Genomic DNA, 22,258 nt, shown 5'->3' on the forward strand with positions numbered 1-22,258 from the left:
TATAATTCAGATTTTATTCAATTTATCATACAGAATAAGTAATGATTAAGAATTCTGAATATGTGAAAGAAATTGGCTCCTCTATTCTTAGGTCATACCCTATAAAGTCCATAGCAAATACTCATATTTCTGAAATTTAATCTCAGATGACTTATAAAAATTTTTTTCTGGTAACTTTTTAATGCCCCCAAAAATTGGTCCTGTCATTTCTTGATCAAGTTAACTGAAATTATTACCAGTAATATCACTATAAATTAAGTGGCCTACTATTCTTGGCCTGCCATTTCTCTTTTAAATATGAAAACAAAACAAAAGATTCAGTAGAAATAATCCTTTTTCATACTTAGTCCTTAATATATATTCTTTGGTACCATAATGCTAGTTGCTTATTCAATATTTTTTAACTTACAATTTTATCTATAGAAGGCACATATATTTTTTCTACTACAATATACAGCTACACACACTGTTCAGTGGAGATGAAACAAAGGAAAAATAAAAAAAGAGTATTCAAAATATATTCTTATTATAATTCCTGTACATACTAGCTTACAATGGGCTTTCATTTCTGCAATAGTACAAATGCATTTCCAACTTGACATTTTCATACTCATTTTTAATGACTAGCATGCTTGCATGTTCCACAGTTTTTCCCTTTCACCTTACTATTCATTTGTCATTTCAACATAGAATTTGAAGCTTACTGCCTGAAAGCACTTGCTTATTATTTATTTAAAAATCAACCCAATTACTTCAGGTTTACTTACAGCCTCGAAGATGGAGTTCCATGATCAACAGGAATTGACTTCCTCTACAGCTGAGCCATTAGACAAGAAGCAAAAGGAGTCAGAGAAACAAAGTAAGCCTGGTGAAGACCTTAAACATGCTGCCTTAGTTTCTCAGCCTGAGACAACAGTTTCTCCTGACAGAAAGGATGTGCAAGACACAAAGGAAGAAAAATCGCCTCCCACTCCATTTGTGCACACTTTTGGTGCCAGCCTTGAAGAAATGAATCAGAAGACAGAACCAAGCTTTCCGGTACCTGGTATTGGTCTCCCTGCAGAGCCCCCATCTCCAAAAGTGCAAAAAGACTGGTTCATGGAAATGCCAATGGAAACTAAAAAGAATGAGTGGGGTTTAGTTGCTCCAATATCTCCTGGCCCCCTGACACCTATGAAGGAGAAAGACATGCTTGAGGATATCCCAAAATGGGAAGGGAAACAATTTGATTCTCCCATGCCAAGTCCCTTTCAGGGTGGAAGCTTTACTCTTCCTTTAGGTGTCAGAAGGAATGAAATAGTTGCAGGATCATCACCCTTTGCCCCTGCCCTATTACAGCCAGATGACAAAAAATCTCTGGGAGAAACCAGTGATCCAGTGACCGCCAAAGATAGGTCTAAAGTTGAAGAGCCCCAGACAGATGAGCCTGATAAGATGGCAGAAGTGACAGCCTCAGAGTCAATTTCCTCACCCAAAGATGCTCACATTCCGATTGTAGAAGAATATGCCCCAGAGAAAGTTTGGGGGGGAGACAAAGCTGCCCATGAACAAGAAAGTGCACAGGAAAAGGAGACTTTCACCCTCAGCGGGCAGGAATCTACACATACTGAAAAGGAACCTCAGCTAAAATTGGAAGAAAAAACAACCATTTTTGATGAAGAAGCCATTGCTAAAGAAAGTGAACCCCCCAAACTGACAGATGGAGACACTGGCATAATTCAGACCTCCATAGAACATACTTTGTCAAAAGAACAAGTGCCAACCACAAACTCATTCCCTGTAAGTTTGGAGAAAGGCGTGACAGAGCCCGTGGCGTTAAATGAAAAGAATGCAATCCAGGACCTTTTTGAAGAAAACATTACTGACAAAGATAGTAAGAGTGAAGGAATTGGGTCTGCAACATCAGCAGAGCTTGACATGCCATTTTATGAAGATAAATCAGGAATGTCCAAGTACTTCGAAACGTCTGCCTTGAAAGAGGAAGTGACAAAAAGCATCCAGCCTGGCAGTGATTACTATGAACTGAGTGACACAAGAGAAAGCATCCAAGAGTCTTTTGACACTGTATCTCCCATGTACAGGAATGGTGACAAGGGACTTCAGGCAGCAAAAGAAACCCAGCCCAGCACTCCAGCACAAGAAGCAGGATATAGCACTCTCGCGCAGAGTTACCCATCTGATTTGCCTGAAGAACCCAGCTCTCCTCAAGAAAGAATGTTCACTATTGATCCAAAAGTGTATGGTGAGAAAAGGGATCTCCACAGTAAAAATAAAGATGATTTGACTCTAAGCAGGAGTTTAGGACTTGGTGGTAGATCCGCAATAGAACAAAGAAGCATGTCAATCAATTTGCCCATGTCCTGCCTGGATTCCATAGCCCTGGGGTTTAACTTTGGTCGGGGGCATGATCTTTCTCCTCTGGCTTCTGATATTCTAACCAACACCAGTGGAAGTATGGACGAAGGGGATGATTACCTGCCAGCTACGACACCTGCAGTGGAGAAAGCCCCGTGCTTCCCAATAGAGAGCAAAGAGGAGGAAGAGCAGATCGAAGAAGAAAAAGCTGCCAGAGGGGAAAATACTCAAGGCGAGACATGTGAGTCACCTTTCCTAGCCAAAGATTATTACAAAAATGGTACTGTCATGGCCCCTGATCTGCCGGAAATGCTCGATCTGGCGGGCACAAGGTCAAGATTAGCTTCTGTGAGTGCAGATGCTGAGGTGGCCAGGAGGAAATCGGTCCCGTCGGAGACTGTGATGGAAGAGAGTAGTACTGGCTTACCCCCTGTCACGGATGAAAACCACGTCATGGTGAAAGCAGACAGTCAGCCTGAAGATATGGGCTACTGTGTGTTCAATAAATACACAGTACCGCTCCCATCCCCTGTTCAAGACAGTGAGAATGTATCTGGAGAGAGTGGCTCCTTTTATGAAGGCACTGATGATAAAGCGCGAAGAGATTTGGCCACAGACCTGTCATTGATTGAAGTAAAACTGGCGGCTGCCGGAAGAGTCAAAGATGAATTCGTTGCTGAGAAAGAAACATCCCCGCCTATCGCTGACAAATCAGGACTGGGGAGGGAGTTTGATCTGGAGAGGAAAGCTAGTGATAAGCTGGATACTGTGCTGGAAAAGATTGAAGAACATATTGATTCAAAAGAACATGCCAAGGAAGCAGAAGGGGCTGGTGATAAAGTTGAATCATTGGAATTAGGAGTAACCTATGAGCAATCTGCAGCTAAAGAACTATCTAAAGATGTGCCACCCCACACGGGTGAGAAAGCAGAGAAGGGTCTTAGTTCAGTGCCAGAGTTAGCGGAGGTAGAACCATTCAGAAAAGCTGAACCAGGGATGGATTTTGCTGCTAAGACAACTGACCAGAATCAACTAGATATTAAAATCAGTGACTTTGGGCAGATGGCTGCGGGGCTAACCGTAGATGCGGGAAGGGCAACAGAGCTTAAACCTGAAGCTACACATGCCCTCACGGTCTCGTCCACAGCGCCTCAAGAGGCAGATGTGTTTATGGGTGTGGAGCCTGGCCACGTGAGAGAAGGCACCAAAGTCAGTGAGACAGAAGTGAAAGAGAAGGTGGCTAAGCCTGACTTGGTGCACCAAGAGGCTGTAGACAAGGAAGAGTCCTATGAATCCAGTGGTGAGCACGAAAGCCTCACCATGGAGTCCTTGAAAGCTGATGAGGGCAAGAAGGAAACATCCCCAGAATCTTCCCTAATTCAAGATGAGATTGCCATCAAATTGTCAGTGGAAATACCTTGTGCGTCTGCTGTTTCGGAGGCTGATTTGACTCCAGATGAGAGAGCCGATGTCCAGATGGAATTTATCCAGCTGCCGAAAGAAGAAGGCAAAGAGACCCCAGATATATCCATCACCCCATCTGATGTTACGGAGCTCGAAGCCATCAAGGCTGAACCAACAGAGGCTCAGACTGAAGAAGAAGAGATAGAAGCTCGGGGAGAGTATGATAAACTGCTCTTCCGCTCAGACACCCTTCAGATTACTGACCTGGGTGTCCCAGGTGTCAGGGAGGAATTTGTGGAAACCTGTCCAAGTGAACACAAAGGAGTGATTGAGTCTGTTGTAACCATCGAGGATGATTTCATCACTGTAGTGCAAACTACAACTGATGAAGGAGAGTCAGGTTCCCACAGTGTGCGTTTTGCAGCTCTTGAGCATCCTGAGGTAGAAAGGAGACCGTCTCCTCATGCCGAAGAAGAGCTAGAAATAGGAGAGGCAGCTGAAGCCCAGGCAGAACCCAGGGATGGCTCGCCAGAAGCCCCGGCTTCCCCTGAGAGAGGAGAGGTTGCACTGTCAGAATATAAGACAGAAACCTATGATGATTACAAAGATGAGACCACTATTGATGACTCCATCATGGATGCTGACAGCCTCTGGGTGGACACTCAAGGTGTGCATTCTTTTACTATAATTTTTCTACTCCTAAATAAAATCCAGTCCCCTAATGGCATTTTTTTTTTCATTCTAAGCATTTTTTAAATGCCCCCTTATCTCTTGACTTTGCATTTTGCTAGCTCTATGAAGGATTTTGTACATTTGTTACTAATTGTTTTCGTTGTTGTTGTTGTCATGATTTGCTTTGATCCGCAGATGATGATAGGAGCATGATGACAGAACAGTTAGAAACTATCCCTAAAGAGGAGAAAGCTGGAAAGGAAGCTCGGAGACCATCTCTGGAGAAACATAGAAAAGAAAAGCCTTTTAAAACCGGGAGAGGCAGAATTTCCACTCCTGAAAGAAAAATAGCTAAAAAGGAACCTAGCACAGTCTCCAGAGATGAAGTGAGAAGGAAAAAAGGTTCATTTAACAATCACTTCTTTAAAAAATGTTTTTGAAGTAATTCATTATTAATTTTTTGTCAAAGAAATTGCCTAACAGTGGTAACTTATGCTTTATGAAATTTCGTTCGGTTTTGCTCCAAGTGTATTTTTTCCTGATGGTATGCTCTTTGTGTTTTCTTATTCATAGCAGTTTATAAGAAGGCTGAACTTGCTAAAAAAACAGAAGTTCAGGCCCACTCTCCCTCCAGGAAATTCATTTTAAAACCTGCCATCAAATATACTAGACCAACTCATCTCTCCTGTGTTAAGCGGAAAACGACAGGTGACTGATCAATTCTGCAATGTGGCTGGCAAACATAGACACGTATTTTTTTTATCTCATTACTGTAGCAGCTTCTTCATTTTGTTTTTCTTCCAAGAATCTCAGCAGTCATGAACAATTTTGCTATTAAGTGTCTTGTATCATTATTCTTTTTTTTTCCCTTCCTGCAGAAGAGGTCATGATCATCTGTTTCTTTGTCATACTCAGACTTAACAGTGATTGTATCTTGGCATTGTGCTCTAATGTCACGTTCTGGGGATTCGTATTTTCATTCTGTGTGTTTGGTTAGACAATGGCGATGAATATAACCGTGGTATGCATTCTCATTATTTTGCTTATTTATCTCCCTCATGCTTAAACTCATGCATATTTGTCCTGTTTTTCACATTGTCACTGCCAAATCTGTTACTGATGTTGATGAATTTACTGAAACCCCCAAGAATGCACAAGTGATTTTGAAATTAAAAATGGAAAGCAAATCTGGGATAAAATTGTGGTTGGAAAATTACTCTGCTGTGGATAAAAAGGAAAAAGAAATTGTCTGGTAATCCCATCAAATTTGATTCCTCGTGTACAAATATAACTAGGATTTTAATCTACATCTTTCAGCTGTTTCGTCGTGGGATTTTTCTTAAATGTGTTGGATTCAGTCTGCTAAATTTTCCTGTATAACTTAGTAGTCAAAATTTTAAGATAAAACTCCTTCCTCCTCAATATCTCAGAATTTATGTTGACTTAGACTTTGCTACCTTTCTATTTTTCTGTCTTCTTCAAATATACTTGTTTTACTACTGTTTGAAAAAGTGATGGAATGAAACATGTTGCAAATCCTAGTGAAAGTCCATAAAATTATCTTCAGGGCAAGCTTGATTACTAAATTTCAGTGCAAAGTGTTCATTTTAAGTGTACAAATATACTGTTAATCTCAATTTAAATATATTTTATTTTAATATCAGTAGCACACTTGCAGTCTACAAAGTAAGATAACAGATTTCTGAATCAGAAAGGAATATTTTCCTTTCCATTATATGTTATCCCTACTTTTACACAAATCTTTTTTTCATGGTTTTAAAGATTAATGGCAGAACTAACTTTTGTAAGAAAAAGGAAGTCAAGATAATTGATGGTTTTATGATGATAGTCACTATCATCATAGTTTTGAGTTGCATCAAAAACTCCAACTATCCTAGATTTGTGCTTTTCACATAGGAATTGTGTGCTTTCCTTCATGAACTAGTATCTAAGGCAGTATTTGAAAGTGGAAGACTTGTGATTATACACAAACCTTGATGATAAATATTCAGGTTGATAAGTTCCTCTAAGTTAGGAAATTAGCAAATCTTTAAGTCATATCTTAATTCATTTTCCTAAACTGGAATTTTTTCTTCTTGTTATCGAAAGGTGGGGCAGGCAGAACCTTTTGGTTTAAGCATAAAAATCCTCTATCTTATATGAAAGGAAAAAAGATTATATATCAGGACCACCGAATTTCAGAGGCGATATCACATGATTGGGGAAGTGCCTATATGCCATTGGAATTGAGTGACAACACTGGGAGAAAATTGCCTTTTAAACTAATTTACTAAAGGAAGTTGAAGATCTTTGGACTAATCAGAGTAATAAGGATCTTTCCTTCTCTTTTTCAATGCTAAGATATTGAAACAGAAGCCATATACCAAATATGGGTGTCATTGATTTGACACAAACTATGTAAGTCAGAGAAATTTGATTTATAGAAATAGTAGGGAATCACTGTTTGCACTGCTTCTTCAAGCTAAAGAACATTAGTTCCAGAATCTGAAAATAATCTTACTAGCCATTCCTCAGTGCCATATAGCACATTGTAGATAGTTATTTTTTGTGTGTGCTGGAGCTGCATATGGTAGCTTTTTGAAACTCATTCAGAGTGTTTAGAAGAATAAGTATTTTTTTTTCCTGAGGTTTTCTCTTATGAAAGAAAATTGAGGGAGTAAATGCACAAATTCATTTTCTAAGCACAATTTTAAAATAAGGATAGTTTTCCAACATACAAAGGATTGTTTCCAATTATGAGAGCTTTTTAAGTCAAGTCAGATAAGTCATCAACAGAATATATGCTAGAGATGACATTTTCGGATGACTTCTGAAACCAGAAGTACGAAACAGCAGTAAGAGAAACAACAGTAACAGATGTGGTAATAATATCATACAGGAAGTGCATGTGTAGAACATATTCTGTATTGCCGAACTTAAAATTCCTGTCATGTTTTCTCTCCTGGACAAGTTATTTTTCTTCTTTGCTTTTGTGACGCTTTTCAAACAAGTGTGTCGTTCGTATTGTGACATGAATGGGGGGTACAGAGGGAAAGGGGTTGGCAGTTTGGGATATAAAATGCAGAAATATCGGTAGGTATGCCAGTGGCTACAACAAGGAGTTAGGAATTCTTCATAAAAACTCCTTTATATGATGCCAACCCTAGAAATCAGTCCATCCCCCTACATCATTTGAATTGCTGTTTTTCTGTGACTTCTGTTCTAAAGTTTCTATCCTCATGTAATAGTAATTTAAAGGTACATTGGTAACCAGTAGAAGTTTATTTGCTGTGCTTACCTGTGCTCTGGTAAACACTGGGTTATATTAATTACCATGAACTCATAGTGAGAGCGACATGCCTTAATGTTAGGTCTCTTCAGATATACCGAGTTTGAGTCTCAAAATAAGCATTGTGTTGACACAGTGAATATCCAGAAGGTATTAAATGTACATTTATGTGGTTTTTGGCCGCTAAGTTTGGGGTTTCTTTGTGTCTTTTCTTGTTGACAACAGCAGGTGGTGAAACAACACAGGCTCCCAGTGTGTTTAAACAGGCAAAGGACAAAGTCTCTGTGAGTAAAATAACTTTTTCCTTTTTCTTCATTTGAAATTCTCTTTGATGTTAGTGGCAACATCTTAATAACTGTACATATAGTTTATATTTTAAATGTTTACTTTTAGATGTCATTTTAAATCAGTCACTCACCCAGAATAATTCTTGGTGGCTTTCAGGCATGTCTTAATGTTTGTGGGATGACTCTTGATGCTAATTGGTGAGAGCAGAACTGTGACCTAGTCTACCTCTTTATTATAAGACAGAAGTGTAAGAAAGAGCCCAATGATTTAGCAAAAGTGTGAGGGGGCCCAATTTATTTGCCTTTTAGAGGACCAATACAAGCTACCGCAATCAACAATAAGCTATATTTTATAATTTATAATACATTTAGTTGATTTTATTATAAAATAACACTGAGAAAATTAAGCAATATAAATGAGCAAAAAATAAGAAAATTACAATCCCCTTATCTGAAGCTAATTATATTTTCCATTTTGATGCAAACTATTTTTTCTACACATTTATAGGATTATGGAAACACTATGTCAATTTATTACAGTAAAAGATGCCCATGTCACTGACTCTTTTGTGCCTTATTTTATTTTAATGACAACATAACATTGCATTTTATTTATTTACAGTGATAAAAATAAATTTCTTATTTTTTGGCAAACCTTTATGGTTATTTTAACAAGATTACCATAGAAATCTTTTTTACTCTATCTATGAGTGCATCCATATGCATCTTCTTGGGACTTCTTAGTAAAATTACTGGACTGAGAATAAAGTCCATATTTAAAATTTTTGTGACACATTACCTTTAAAAAAGGTTTTACCCACTTATATACCCTCCAGTTTTTTAAGAAAGTACTAATGGTCTAAATTATTGCGAGATATGCCTGTATTTTAATACATTTGTCAAGTTATATGGATGAACTGTTTTAATGAGCTTTTATTGATATTTAACTTTCTGTAAATCTTTTCTAGTTCTTCTTTTGTGAATTTTATTTTTATGTTATTAATCATATGTTTAAGATGTTTTAAAAAATCCAAATCCAATATGGAGTAGTTTTACTCCTTTCTGATTGAGAGAAGAAATTTAGAACCTTAATGAAATCCCAGAATTAAATAATTTGAAGATATTAATTAGTAGTTTATCATAGTGTTCTGGATCTTAGTCATGATATATGATACATAAATCATACTTCTTTGTTTAGTCTTCTAAACCCTAATAAGACTTTAGATTTCTATTTTTCATTTATTGTGAAAAATAAATTTGATTTCAAATAACAATTAGATCATCTTGAACTTAAGGAACTTTGATAATTTTTTTTATATTTCAGACATATTCCTGGACCTATGGCAAGCAATAAAATCCATTTATTACTTTGATAAATATCTGGCTTTATTTCAAGCATACTGTGATTTTCAGATTTGTAGCTCTATGTTCCATTTCTGATGGGGAGCTAGTAAATTGCAATGGTTAACAACAAGACTAGGAAACAGACTAGGTCCAAATCTTGACCTTTTATTTATGTCCTAATTTTCCAAAAATAAGAGGAAGAGTAAAAATTTCTAGATCCAACTTTTAAAAATTAAATGTAGTAATTTTATAAAGCAATATACTCTATAGACTCTAAAGCATAGTGCTTATTCAATAGGTACTGTTGCTATTACTACTGCTACTGCTACTACTACTATTATTATATTATTGAAAGGTAGAAATCTGTAGTAGCAGATATAGAAGTCTGAGACATTCCAAAAGGACATTTTAAGTGGACATTTTTTGAAAAATTTTAGGAAATATTCAAGGCCCTAGACCAAGTCACTCAACAGAACTTGACAGTGCTTTATATTTAGGACAGAAACCATAAACATAGTCTGGTACAAGTCTAACATTTTTTTCCTTGAAAATGCTCATCTCATCTTTCTGGAGAAGAGAATAGGCCACTCTCTCTTATAACTTTTTTTCACTTTACATCCTCTTTTTCCCTATGTTATAACCTCATCCTCTTCCTATGTATTTCCTGGGAAAGATTAACCCGTTTTTGTCTCTGATATTTAGTTTACCCTCCATAACCAGTCTCTTCTATTTTAATTGATCTTTATTGTGAATATGACCTACAATCTTTCATTTTATTTGATTTTTGATTTGTGTCATTTTGTATTTGTTTGTAGCATGTGCTTACATGCTGTCTTTCATAATTTGAGGCAATCCAAGCACTTCATTTTCTTTCTTACATCACACTTTGGAAACTCATTGTTTGGTGGGTTGCATCAATCAAAAGTGAACGACTTATGTTAACCCAGTTACACTTCCTACTCAAAATGTTGGGTCTATAAGACATGAACCAATTTGTGCAATTTGTGAATGCTTATGCTTCTGTTGAAGTGGGTATGAAAATTAAAACCAGAGATAAAAATCTGTTTCATCACCTATCTTTGTAACAGCTAAAACATCATATTAATTATTTGAAGATTAAAATCTCCTTGGTTTTGTCTTATTGTATTTTTAACAGTCTCCCTGAGACATGTGGCATGTCAGCATAGCTTTCTCCAGAAACCACATATCCTACCCACTTACACTTGCCAACAATCTCTCCAAGGATTATCAACACCCGTAAATTAAACCTTGTGATTTTTGTGGGAAATATCTTTAGTGCTGACTTTCATTTTTAGAATATATACACATCATGCAAACAGTAGACTGTACATGAAAATTTAATTAATTCTATGTTATAACTTGGGCCCTAGTCTATATTTTACTCATGAGCTCATTATCTATAAACTTAGCAATTTTCAGATAGAATAATGAAGATAATCTGAAACTTTAAAAGATATTTCCCATTTTTAGAGCTCAAGTTTACCTTGTTCTAAAGTTTTGAAAAATGATGCAGATATTGAGTATACATATTTTAAAGGCTATGTTTATTAAAGGAACAATTCTAGTAGGCTCTCAAGAAATTTTCCAAATATGGTTTCATTATAAGATCAATAAATCAATCAGAGATCTTATACATAGAATCCATAGAGATTATTTTGATTTTTATTGTCATATTTGAATATTCATAAGTTAATTTCAGTTAAAACAGATGGTTAATGGAAATCTTTTGCTGTCACTACGCATCTCTATCATTGATTATAACCATTTATCATGTGTTCTTATATAAAGTAGATATTTAATTTCTTATGTGTTTATACTTTTTTTAATTTTCCTTTTACTTCATTGTTTGGTTTATTTTGTGTTTTTGTTTGTTTGTTTTTCTTTCATGACTAGAATTCTACCTTGTCAAAGATTCCTGCCTTACAGGGTAGCACAAAGTCCCCAAGATGCAGCTCAGCCTGCCCTAGTACGACTAAAAAGCCTACATTTTCTGACAGTTTTTTAACACAGCCCTCCTCAGCAGGCTCTGCAGACCGTTTGCCATATTCAGAATCAGGGAACAAGGTAAGGCAGCAGGTTAATCGAAGGTACAGGATGAAATATAATTTGGGAGGTTATAGGACACAATTCAGTGTATATATATATATATAAACAAAGACTAAATACCCTAGTGCTTGACATATAAACTATGCATTTTATTAAAAACAAAGCAAACTAAAAGTCAACAAAGATGAACAGTCTAATTATTTGTAAAAATCCCATTCTATGTAGATCATCCATTATTAATGTATTATTTTATATTAAAATTTCAAATGCAAATAAAATACATATTACATATGCCACATTATACATAGTATTATATAGTCTAATAGTAACAGATTATTTTGTATATAATAGACAATTTGGATTTGACCTCAGACACATCATAATTTAATACCACTCTGCCATTTACCAACTAGGTGATCTTAAAAAGTTTACATACATTAATTAAACCTGTTTCCTCAGCTATAAAATGCACATAAAATTTTGTGGTAAGAATTAAATCAGAGATAGATATAAAATGCTTAGAATTATGTCACGAAGGTGCATAATATGTGGCAGTGCTCATTGCTAGTTTATTATGTATGCAGTATCCTATGTCAGTAATTTCTGATTAATCAATTATCATGTTAATGAAGACTATTCCATGAAATCATTAATTTACTGAAGATTGCTTGAGTGAACTCATTTTACCTATGGTAACACTTAGGATTTGAACTTCACAGCCACTAAGACTGATTCCAAAGTAATATATTTTTATAAAAGCTTTAGGTAAATATGAATTCGAGGTTTTGAAGTAGAAATGTTTTTAGGTATCTGAAATTAAGTCATGCATTTTAAAAGAAGTTCATGCATCAGCACAGGAGGAGAAATAGCCAGAGCTGTGATCACTTTGTATGGTTAAAATAAAGACGCACAACAACTTAGTGTCCTTTTGTTTTCCCCAATCAGGATGGAGTAAGCAAGAGTCCAGAAAAGCGCTCTTCTCTCCCAAGACCCTCTTCCATCCTTCCTCCTCGCAGAGGTGTATCTGGGGACAGAGATGAAAATTCCTTCTCTCTGAACAGTTCTATCTCCTCTTCAGCAAGGCGGACCACCAGTAGGTTTATTTTGGCATCACTTTCTTTGTAGTCTTTTTCTTTTTTCAATTTCCTTAAGTATTTATAGTTTATAGTTTTCAAATAAGTAATGCATTAATAATAGATTATATTTGTCCTAAAGAATAAGAAAATTCAGAATTTTGATATTTCAAATCAGTTGTTTCAATCAAAACAATTGATGGGGGAAATGAGTAAAGTCGTTTGTCTCAGAACATATTTTCTCTTCTCAAATTTAGAGTAAAAAAGAAAATGTGAAAGGAGTAATTAATAGGGAAACCAATAGTCAAGGATTTTAGAAATATCTTTTTAACCTTAACCCTTATTGGAATTCCAAATCTAAAATCCAATTAGAAAGTCAAAAGTAAAAACCTAGGATCCTACTCAATTTGTTAAGAATTTGCATTCTAATGAGATTGTAAGCATTGTGTATTCAGTGCAATGGCTTCCATTTATTTTGCTTGATGACCTAAAATGAACTGGTTGATGACTATCACAATTTGTATAAACAATATAAAAATATTCCTACCATTACCTGCTTACATGATGTGCTACTATCAAAACTATCAAGTAAAGCATGGATTAAATTATTTTCATAAATATTTTCTATTATAGCAAAATAACTACCATTTATTGAGTACATATAGATGCTAAAACGCTGTCACATTATTTACTAAATTAACAATTCTGATAAGTTAAATTCCCATTAAATTTACTGCTAAATGAATGACCTTTAGAGAAGATAATTTGTCCAACACTACATAACTAATAAGAGGTTGATTTTGCTTTGCAGCCCACTGACAACTTCACAACTTGCCCTCTTAATGTCGTCTTTATATTTACTTGGAAGAAATAGTGCTAGAGAACTGCTATGTAGAATTACTTCAAGAACAGTATCTCTGTCATTTAAAAAACAGAAACATTTGAAAGAAAGCATCTCAGTCATTTAAAATCCATTACGAAATGGTGGAATTGCTGCTCCTACTATTCTCACATTAATTTAATTTTACCACTTTTTTTTAAAAAAATTAATAATAGTCCCACTTCAAGTGGGACTTCAATTTTGCATGACACTTAAATGTATTTTTTGCCTACAATGAAAGTGTTTATTATAATGAGAGCAATTTGCCATACACCATTTAGCTTCATGAAGTATTAATATCTTTTGAAACATATGCTAGCAACACTTTGAAATCACTAAGACTTCTTTTTTCACCTTAGCAAAAAGGAAAATAGTCAACTAATTTGAGATAGTAATCTCGAAAGAAAAGACTTTAACTCCAACCATCTGGAGTTGGAATTGGATATCAGTATAACCCTAAAGATGTTTGAGACAAGACAAAGGCAGGAAATGCTCCCCAAAGACACACCTTGAATTGTGTTTGTTGCTATGGAAGCAAACCAGCAGCACTTGTTCCATAAATCCACATCTTCAAGTTGCTCTTCTCTGCCTTTTAAAATGCATCTGTATATAAATTGCTTTTTATGTTCTCAGCTAATTCTGTTTTGACTTCCTAACTTTACTTACATTCATAAACATATTATTTGCTAATGAACATAACTGACACGCTTCTGAAGACAGGATCAGTAACTTTTATCTCTACACAGCAATAACTAAGAGGCATAGAAACAGAAAAGCAAGCAATTTCCTACTCCCAGTTGCCTATTAACTCCTTAACTGCATGCAAGAATGGTCTCCCATTTTGCACAAGTTTGACTGAAGGGGTGATCCTACCCCTCTAAGACACAAACAACGTTGTAAACCAATATTACCTCAATAAATTAACAAATAAATGTAACATCTCTCACTAAAAAGCAAAGATTTGAAAGAAACAATGATATGCAAGAACTTCATTTAACACAAGAAAAGGGAAAGACACTGGCGAGATAAATAAGAGGATAGTTTAATAGAGAACTCGTAAATATCCTATAAATTGTTTCAGCATCTTAGATTTAGCGTTTTCAGTTTCAGCACTGTAAGGAAACACTCCAATTTGTCATTTTAATGACTAGAATAAATTCTGAGTTAATTAACACTATTACATAGAAAATATGTTTCACAGGGGTAGGGGGAGAGGAGAGAACAAAGTAGTGGGGAGCACGACAGACTATGGTGGGGGACTATGGGTGTTTGGTGGTGGGTGTGAGGTGGTAAAATACCTGAAGGGAGAGATCTTAAAGTTCTAAAACACATGGGGCCTCCCTGGTGGCTCAAGGGATTAAGATGCAGCACTATGAAGCTATCCTCAGCCACTGCAGCGCGAGTTTGATCTCTGGCCAGGGAGCTACCTACACGGTGCAGCAGACCTCTCCTGACTTACCTGCTGCTCCCCTAAACAGTGTATTTCAGTAGATCTGCCTTTCTGCTCCCTACTCTGTCTCTGGTGAATTCTCTCACCCCCCAACATCTCTGGCCTGTACCCCAGTTCTTGTATGCATAAATAAATCTTTAAAAAAAAACCCACAAACAACAAGGTAAACCAACGTTACCTCAATAAAAAATTAATTAAAATGTTAAAAAAAAAAAAGTTGCGCTTCAACTGTGTCCAGGCTCTATGAAAGCCTCCAGTGCTAGATACAGTAGCAAGTGATGCAAAATTGAGCCAACTCCTCTTCCCAGAAGAACTGAGCTCTTCAAGACCTGTTGAAATCATAAAGAAAACAGCTGAGGAAGAAGTAAGTTTGCTGGGGCCTCCCCAGTGCAACAACAGAGGTTAAAATGTCAGTGCTATCAAGCTCTTGTCAGCCACTGCAACATGAGTTCAATCCCTGGCAGGGAGCTGACCCTTATGGCACGGCAGAGCTCTCCTGTCTCGCCCGATGCTCCCCAGTCTGTCACTGGTGAATCCTCTCACCCCCCGGCACCTCAGGCCTAAACCCCAATTCTTGTATGCATAAATAAATAAATCTTTAAAAAAAAGTCATAAGGTTGGTGAGATTTTTTTCAAAAGAGCATCATGAGTAACTCAAATCTGTATAAAAATCTGAGTAGATAAACAAACCTTGTAGCAAGGAAGCCACCAAAACCCAAGTTGGAGGTGGTTGGTTGACATGTCATTTTTGTGGAAAGTCTTTCCTAAAAAATACCGCAAATGGTGAATAAATTTATATAATAAATGTAAATAATGTAAATAAATGTTCTCTTATTGGGATAAATGTTATTTGTAGATAAAAGATTCTGCAGATTAAAAGAAAGGGAAATATATCTGATAACAGAAGTCGCAGTAATTTATCTTCCTATCTCCTACTTCATATTGTCAGTTGAATAGTCTATGTTTTACCTTTATGGTAAAAGACCAAAAGGACATGAGGTTGCTTTCACTTCACATGTGAAAACTGCTCACTGAAAAAGGAAGTTAACTTGTTCTGTTCTTTCAGGAGTCTGAATCTAGACTGAGAGTTAGCTACATATTATCTATAGGTTATAATTATCCAAGGGGCCATCTTGAGCTAACTCCTTGTAAATGTTCAAGCAAAGATTAATTATCCCCTTCCCAGAAGGAACTTCCTGCTCTAATCACCTCTGATGTGTTCGTTAACAATACCTGTTTCACATCATTGATTTTAACATAAATGAGTTAATACCTTTATCCTTTATAAAATTTCTAGATTCATTGATTTTACAAAAAATACATAAAAAATAAAAATGCTGCTTTTTCTCAAAAATACCCAAAAAAGGGAATAAATCTGTTTAACAAATGTAAACAATGTAAATAAATTTTCTGTTATTGGAATCAATATTACTTTTAGATAAAAGATTCTTCGAATTAAGAGAAAGCTAAACAATGTTAAGAAGTGAAATATATCTGATTTAGAATTTGGTATTATCAGGGTAAATGAATCTCAGTGTCCTCATTTTATTTATTTATTTTAAGATTTGAATTTTTTTGTTAAAGATTTATTTATTTATGCATACATGAACTGAGTTATAGGCCAGAGGTGTGGGGTTGAGATGATTCACCAGAGACAGAGTGGGGAACAGAACAGGGGGTTTGAATGAAATACACTACTGAGGGGAGCAGCGGGCGAGTCAGGAAAGGTCTGCTGCACCATGTGGGTAGCTCTGGGGCTGGGGATCGAACTTGTGTTGCAGTGGCTGTGGATAACTTCATAGGTTGTGTCTTAACTCCTTGCACCACCAGGGAGGCCCCTCCATGCCCTTATTTTAACATTAGAAATAATAAGAAATGCCTTAACTATTGCCAGTGTTTGGTTATCAAATGTTTGGTATACAGGGAAGTGCTTTGAAATCTGTAAGGTGTTATTCTCTTCTCTGTATCATTATTCTTTAAAAAAAAAATTGAAATGGCATCCAGAACACATGAAAAAAGATAAAACGAGAGAGACATAGTGTAGGATAATGAGGGAAGAGTCGAATGATAAAATGAGGTTAAGCCCAAGGAGGCATATATGTGTGTCTCACAATATTCTGTCTTATTAACATTAAGTGGTTATTGATTTGACCCCTACCTGAAAACCAGTAATGACAGTGTGGGAGAAAACACAGTCAGGTACAGGTTCACTTTGAATATATTATTAAAATGTTCTACTTATCGAAGGATAGAGATTTTTTTAATATATTAAGAGTTGAGACAAATTTCCTTAACAAAGGAAATACATGATAAAGTAAAACAATTTCTGACATAATCAAACAGCTTCCCATAAACACATATGTAGTTTGTGGTGTTCCTCTATGTAAGCCACTGAAGTAACATTGAAATGAAACTCAGTAAATAACTTTTGACAGGAGTCAATATTGTGTTCCCTGTTAAATGGATGTCAATGTACTTGCTATACAGAATTAATGTTCCACTTATCGTTCAAGGAGTCTTCAGGAAACATCCCACATCGAACATTTGAGTGCAGAATCTTTTTTTAAAGTTTTCCCAGTTATTTTTATTGAGGTAATGTTGGTTTATATCATTGTATGTGTTTTAGGGGATAGTTTCATAAACTGATGACAAATAAAATTAAAAAAGAACAACAAAAACTTAAGGCCAACCCTTATGCATTAATGGTGACACAAGTAGAAAATATGTTTTGACACATTCCTAATGAGGATTATGAATAAATAATCAGGAACACCCAAGTCTTGTCCTTGCATTTATAGCAATGGATGTTCAAAAGAGTGTCACCAGGTAGTGAGCCTAAAAAAGGAGACTCACTTTTTGAATGTTGTTGTAATATATAACAACATTCTAAACAGTTTAGAAATTTAATGCATTACAATTTCTAACAACCTGTGGGAAGAGGGATGCCTTGAGGAGAACTTTCTGATGCTGTGGTTTTGGTTTTGATTTTGTCAATCTAGGGTCAGAGCCAATTCGCAGAGCAGGAAAAAGTGGGACTTCAACTCCCACTACCCCTGGATCAACCGCCATCACTCCTGGCACCCCACCAAGCTATTCTTCACGCACACCGGGCACTCCTGGAACCCCTAGCTATCCCAGGACCCCACACACACCAGGAACCCCCAAATCTGCCATCTTGGTACCTAGTGAGAAGAAAGTCGCTATCATACGTACTCCTCCAAAATCCCCCGCTACTCCCAAGCAGCTTCGACTTATTAACCAACCACTGCCAGACCTGAAGAATGTCAAATCCAAAATAGGATCCACAGACAACATCAAATACCAGCCTAAAGGGGGGCAGGTAAGAATCATATGAATGCTTATTTGCTGCCACAAGCAATTCTCATTAATTTTCATGTTGGCTTCCTCATATTATAAGCTAAAAATTCCTACACTAAAAGGGAGTTAGAAGTGTTAACATTATTGGTTATGATTCATTGGTAAGAGTTTGAATCTATGTGAGAAAGCTCGCTTATAAAATATAGTGAAAATCACATGACTTATCCATTCCTTCTGGTTTTGGTAGATAAAATATGGTTTTACCATATAGGAGAATCTTTTCATTTATTGCCTAAGAGATCTTTTCTGAATGTATCTCTGTTGCCTTGTGGACAATCTTATTTAAGAGATTAAAGTTATATGTCTGAAGAGTATTTGAATATTCTGCTTTAGATTCTGATAGTGAGTTCCTTTGACTTTCACAATTCTACTTTTCTCTCTTTCCTTCCTCTCCATGTAATACCTATGGCATCATCATAGGTGATGATGATGGTGGTGATGATGAATTGCCCATGTTGACTACAAAATCAGAGTATGGTTCACCAATTTTCTTCTCTGATTGCTATTATCTAAACATTGCAAAGGGCAGATACTCATATTTATAAAAAATAGTTCTAAATGAATGGTCTAATGAATAAAATTGTTGTATTAAGCTTCTATTTCATCATAATTGTATTGAATAGAATTAGGAGTAAAGTTCTACCTATTGACTCTTAAGTTCAGCTCTAGAGCAAATGAAATATTCACACCTTTTTTTAACCAAGGAGCTTGAGTTTACCACAACCTTAATCTTGCTTATACATGGTATGTTTGAACAAAGCAATTAATCTTGGAGAGGACTGTATAAATATTTAATATTTCCCCTGTGATATTGAGCTAGACTTGGGATAGTTCAACTCTTCTTATCAATAAAGAGATAAAGCACCCATCCTGACAGAAAGAAGAAAGAGCAATAATCTCCGTTGTGAATGAACATATGATGGCCATCAATATCTAAAGAAAGCTTTTCTTTTAACCTCAATATTCTCATTTGTCACTCTTTCCTACCTCATATTTTCCACAACTGATTTCTGGTGTTCCTTCTTCATGAAGGGAAAATATATTTTCAGGCAGGTTTGGAAAGGAAGATTTTGTTACAATGTGCATCTATCAAGAACTCCTACTCACTATTGAAACAAGAATTCAGTGGTGCGCCTTCTCTTAGAAACAAACTTCTGTTTCATTATGATTCTGTTCAAGAAAGACCAAAGAGTTAAGAAAAATCAACCAAAGGAGGGGAGGAGGGACTAAATGTCCTTTCAGGAACAATGAATATTCTATAATAATATAGTGACAGAATGATACTGTTTCATGGGGAAAAAAGTTATTAAAATATGAGCTTAGAAATCATTTTTAGTGGCCTCCCCTGGTGGCGCATGTGGTTGAGCGCAGCACTGTGACCCTGCCCACAGCCTCTGCAGTGCGGGTTCGATCCCTGCCAGCCGGCGAGGGTTCCGCATGGCATGGCAGACCTCTCCTGTCTTGCCCACTGCTCCCCTCAGCAGTATATTTCGTCAGTCTACCTGTTCTGTTCCCTGCTCTGTCTCTGGTGAATCCTCTCACCCTCCCACAGATCTGGGCTGTACCCCGGTTCTTGTATAAATAAAAAAGAAATCTTAAAAAAAAAGAAAGAATTTTTAAGCCAAAAACCCCCAAATTCTAACTAAGCTTGTGATTCCAAAAATCTCATACTATTCTTGTACACATCAAGATTTTGTGCATTCAAGAAGAGGAAATATTTGGGGCCTTTTGAAAATATCCCAATATATTTTTATTTTGATGAATACATATATAAAATATATAGATAAATAACAAAGTCTGTTGAATCAAATCAATTTAGTACCAATTTGAAATTTTATCATTTTAGTTTTTGTAAATTAAAGTTCTTGTTCATGAAAATGGGAATAAATTTATAGATATCACTTTAGTTCAATTCATCTGACTTTATTGTCACAAAATTTAGAGTGATTAGAGTGTATGTAAATAATTTAATTTTAAAAGCATGATTTTTGTTTTTTCCAAGTATATACAATCACTAAAAATTGGGAGGGAAAATGTTTAATAAAAGATTTATGTGTGTTGGGAATTCAGCAGCTCTTCTAATAGGGAGGTTTTATTATTACTTCTAAAAATATAGTGATTACTATCTGTATTTGAGATTACTTTTGTTTTTACAAATATCTGCATGTCCTGATATTCTCCTGGAATATGTTTCTTCCTGGAATCACAGGGAATATACATTATTTCAAAGATATTATATAGAAAGAAAGAACATTTAATTAAAAGTTAAAAAATTATTGATATCATCTGACAAAATCATTTTACAATATATGATTTTCTTTATTTAAAGGATTCTTCAAGGTAGAAAGGAAATAAGTGTGCTTTTAGCCTCTGACTTGCTGGAATCACTAAGTGTAAACCAACCTGAAAAATATGAAGATATTTATGCTCTCTTTCTGTTTCCATATCATATCTGATTATAAATATATAGATATCTAGTTTTCAATGATTAATATATGAGGCAATACATCATATTGATATAAAGACGTATTCTTCTGAGCTGGATTCTAAGCTGCTGAAGAGTTTATGGTAATTCCTTTAAGTAAAGACATATGGTACAAAAATTACAGAAAGAACAAAAGTAGTCTCAAAATCACAGTGTCTGTCATTTGAATAAAATCTCTTCTTCCATAAGGCAAGTGTTAACCTGTTATAAAATTATCCATCTCAACTTCACAGGACTTGGAAAAATGTGCAAGGGTAGTTATGAAATGATTTTTGTTAAAGAAGTAGAATATATTTCTTCACCAAAATAAGAAAAAGATGGAAGAGATTTGTCCTCTATTTTGTGATAGTGCCAATGAATCTTAATTAGAGGGAGAAATGGATTGAGAAATTGAGATGCCCTGCAATTGATCTGTCTTCGTAGGAAAAATATATTGCTTGGTATTTTAACACCATCCTGGTAATAGCCTCCTTATAGTGTTTGATCTTCTCAAATACAAGAAATGCAGAGGGCTTCCTTCTCTGTACATGTTCATCTGGAGACTTTATCTGGAGTTTTAGAATTTCCGTGTTAATTACCAAGAAAGTTTTTTTTTTTTTTTTTTTTAGTGATAAAACATCGTAGAATTTAGAGACCTCGTTATCTGACTAAGAACCCACAAGTAGGCATTGTTCAGGAAAGTGAAAGCACAGCATTGTGGTTCCTAATTGTAAATTAATTATCCTAGTGTATGTGAATAGACAATGGTCAATCCAGAATTGTTGAGGCAGACTAGTATACAGTGATATGTTCTATAGGAGCCACGTTTTATAGTAGAGCTAGGTGGTCTTAAGTACTGAGGAAAACATGGCCTCAAGTTCTTGTTCATGAAAATGGGAATAAATTTATAGATATCACTTTAGTTCAATTCATCTGACTTTACTGTCACAAAATTTAGAGTGATTAGAGTGTATGTAAATAATTTAATTTTAAAAGCATGATTTTTGTTTTTTCCAAGTATATACAATCACTAAAAATTGGGAGGGAAAATGTTTAATAAAAGATTTATGTGTGTTGGGAATTCAGCAGCTCTTCTAATAGGGAGGTTTTATTATTTGTCCCCAATTTGAACATTTATTGTACTTCCTTATGTATAAGTTTTGTGCTCTTGCTATTATAGTTATTATCTCATCTGCTAGAGTTGAATTTTCCGTTGGCAAAGAAGCTCAGCCCAGTGGCTCAGTTCAGTGAGGCAAATCAGTGCCTAATGGAATAGATCAGCTAGCTGAAGATATGAGGAGCTTTACAGAAAGCAGTAAACTTAATCTTTTCAGCTAAAACCTAAATTCATTCTCCTGGAAAGAACATTTGCAATCCTGAATTCTCTGTAGATAGTAAATTTGGTTAATTTAACTCAAGGCATAAGTAAAACTATCTTATTTAGTTATTCATTTGAAACTTCTTAACATAGTTAGCATTTCAATCTGTACTAAATCTAAACTGTTGAATACATAATATTATTTTTTTGTAACACAGCAACTTTATTTAAACAAAAGTAGAAAAAGAAAATTTCCCTAAATGCATGGCATTAAAAA

The 22,258-nt window shown here is 35.4% G+C and overlaps 1 protein-coding gene across 20 annotated transcripts in view; it reads left to right on the plus strand.

Moving 5' to 3' along the window:
- Nucleotides 1–22,258, plus strand: part of MAP2 (microtubule associated protein 2) — a gene marked incomplete at both ends in the record, with an annotated part of 69,023 nt that overhangs the window by 36,104 nt on the left and 10,661 nt on the right. For 4 of the 20 annotated variants that reach the window (XM_084240452.1, XM_084240456.1, XM_084240457.1 and 1 more), the window contains 6 exons: nt 758–4,426; nt 4,627–4,833; nt 5,005–5,139; nt 7,946–8,004; nt 12,364–12,511; nt 17,821–18,161. In XM_084240452.1, the coding sequence (XP_084096578.1) occupies nt 758–4,426; nt 4,627–4,833; nt 5,005–5,139; nt 7,946–8,004; nt 12,364–12,511; nt 17,821–18,161 (4,559 nt within the window). Of the gene's footprint in view, nt 1–757; nt 4,427–4,626; nt 4,834–5,004; nt 5,140–7,945; nt 8,005–11,265; nt 11,437–12,363; nt 12,512–17,820; nt 18,162–22,258 lie in introns of all 20 variants that reach the window. The other 16 variants (XM_084240450.1, XM_084240451.1, XM_084240447.1 and 13 more) reach the window with 10 other exon arrangements.

The sequence above is a fragment of the Talpa europaea genome (assembly GCF_964194135.1).
Source record: "Talpa europaea genome assembly, chromosome: 1".
NCBI lineage: Eukaryota > Metazoa > Chordata > Mammalia > Eulipotyphla > Talpidae > Talpa > Talpa europaea.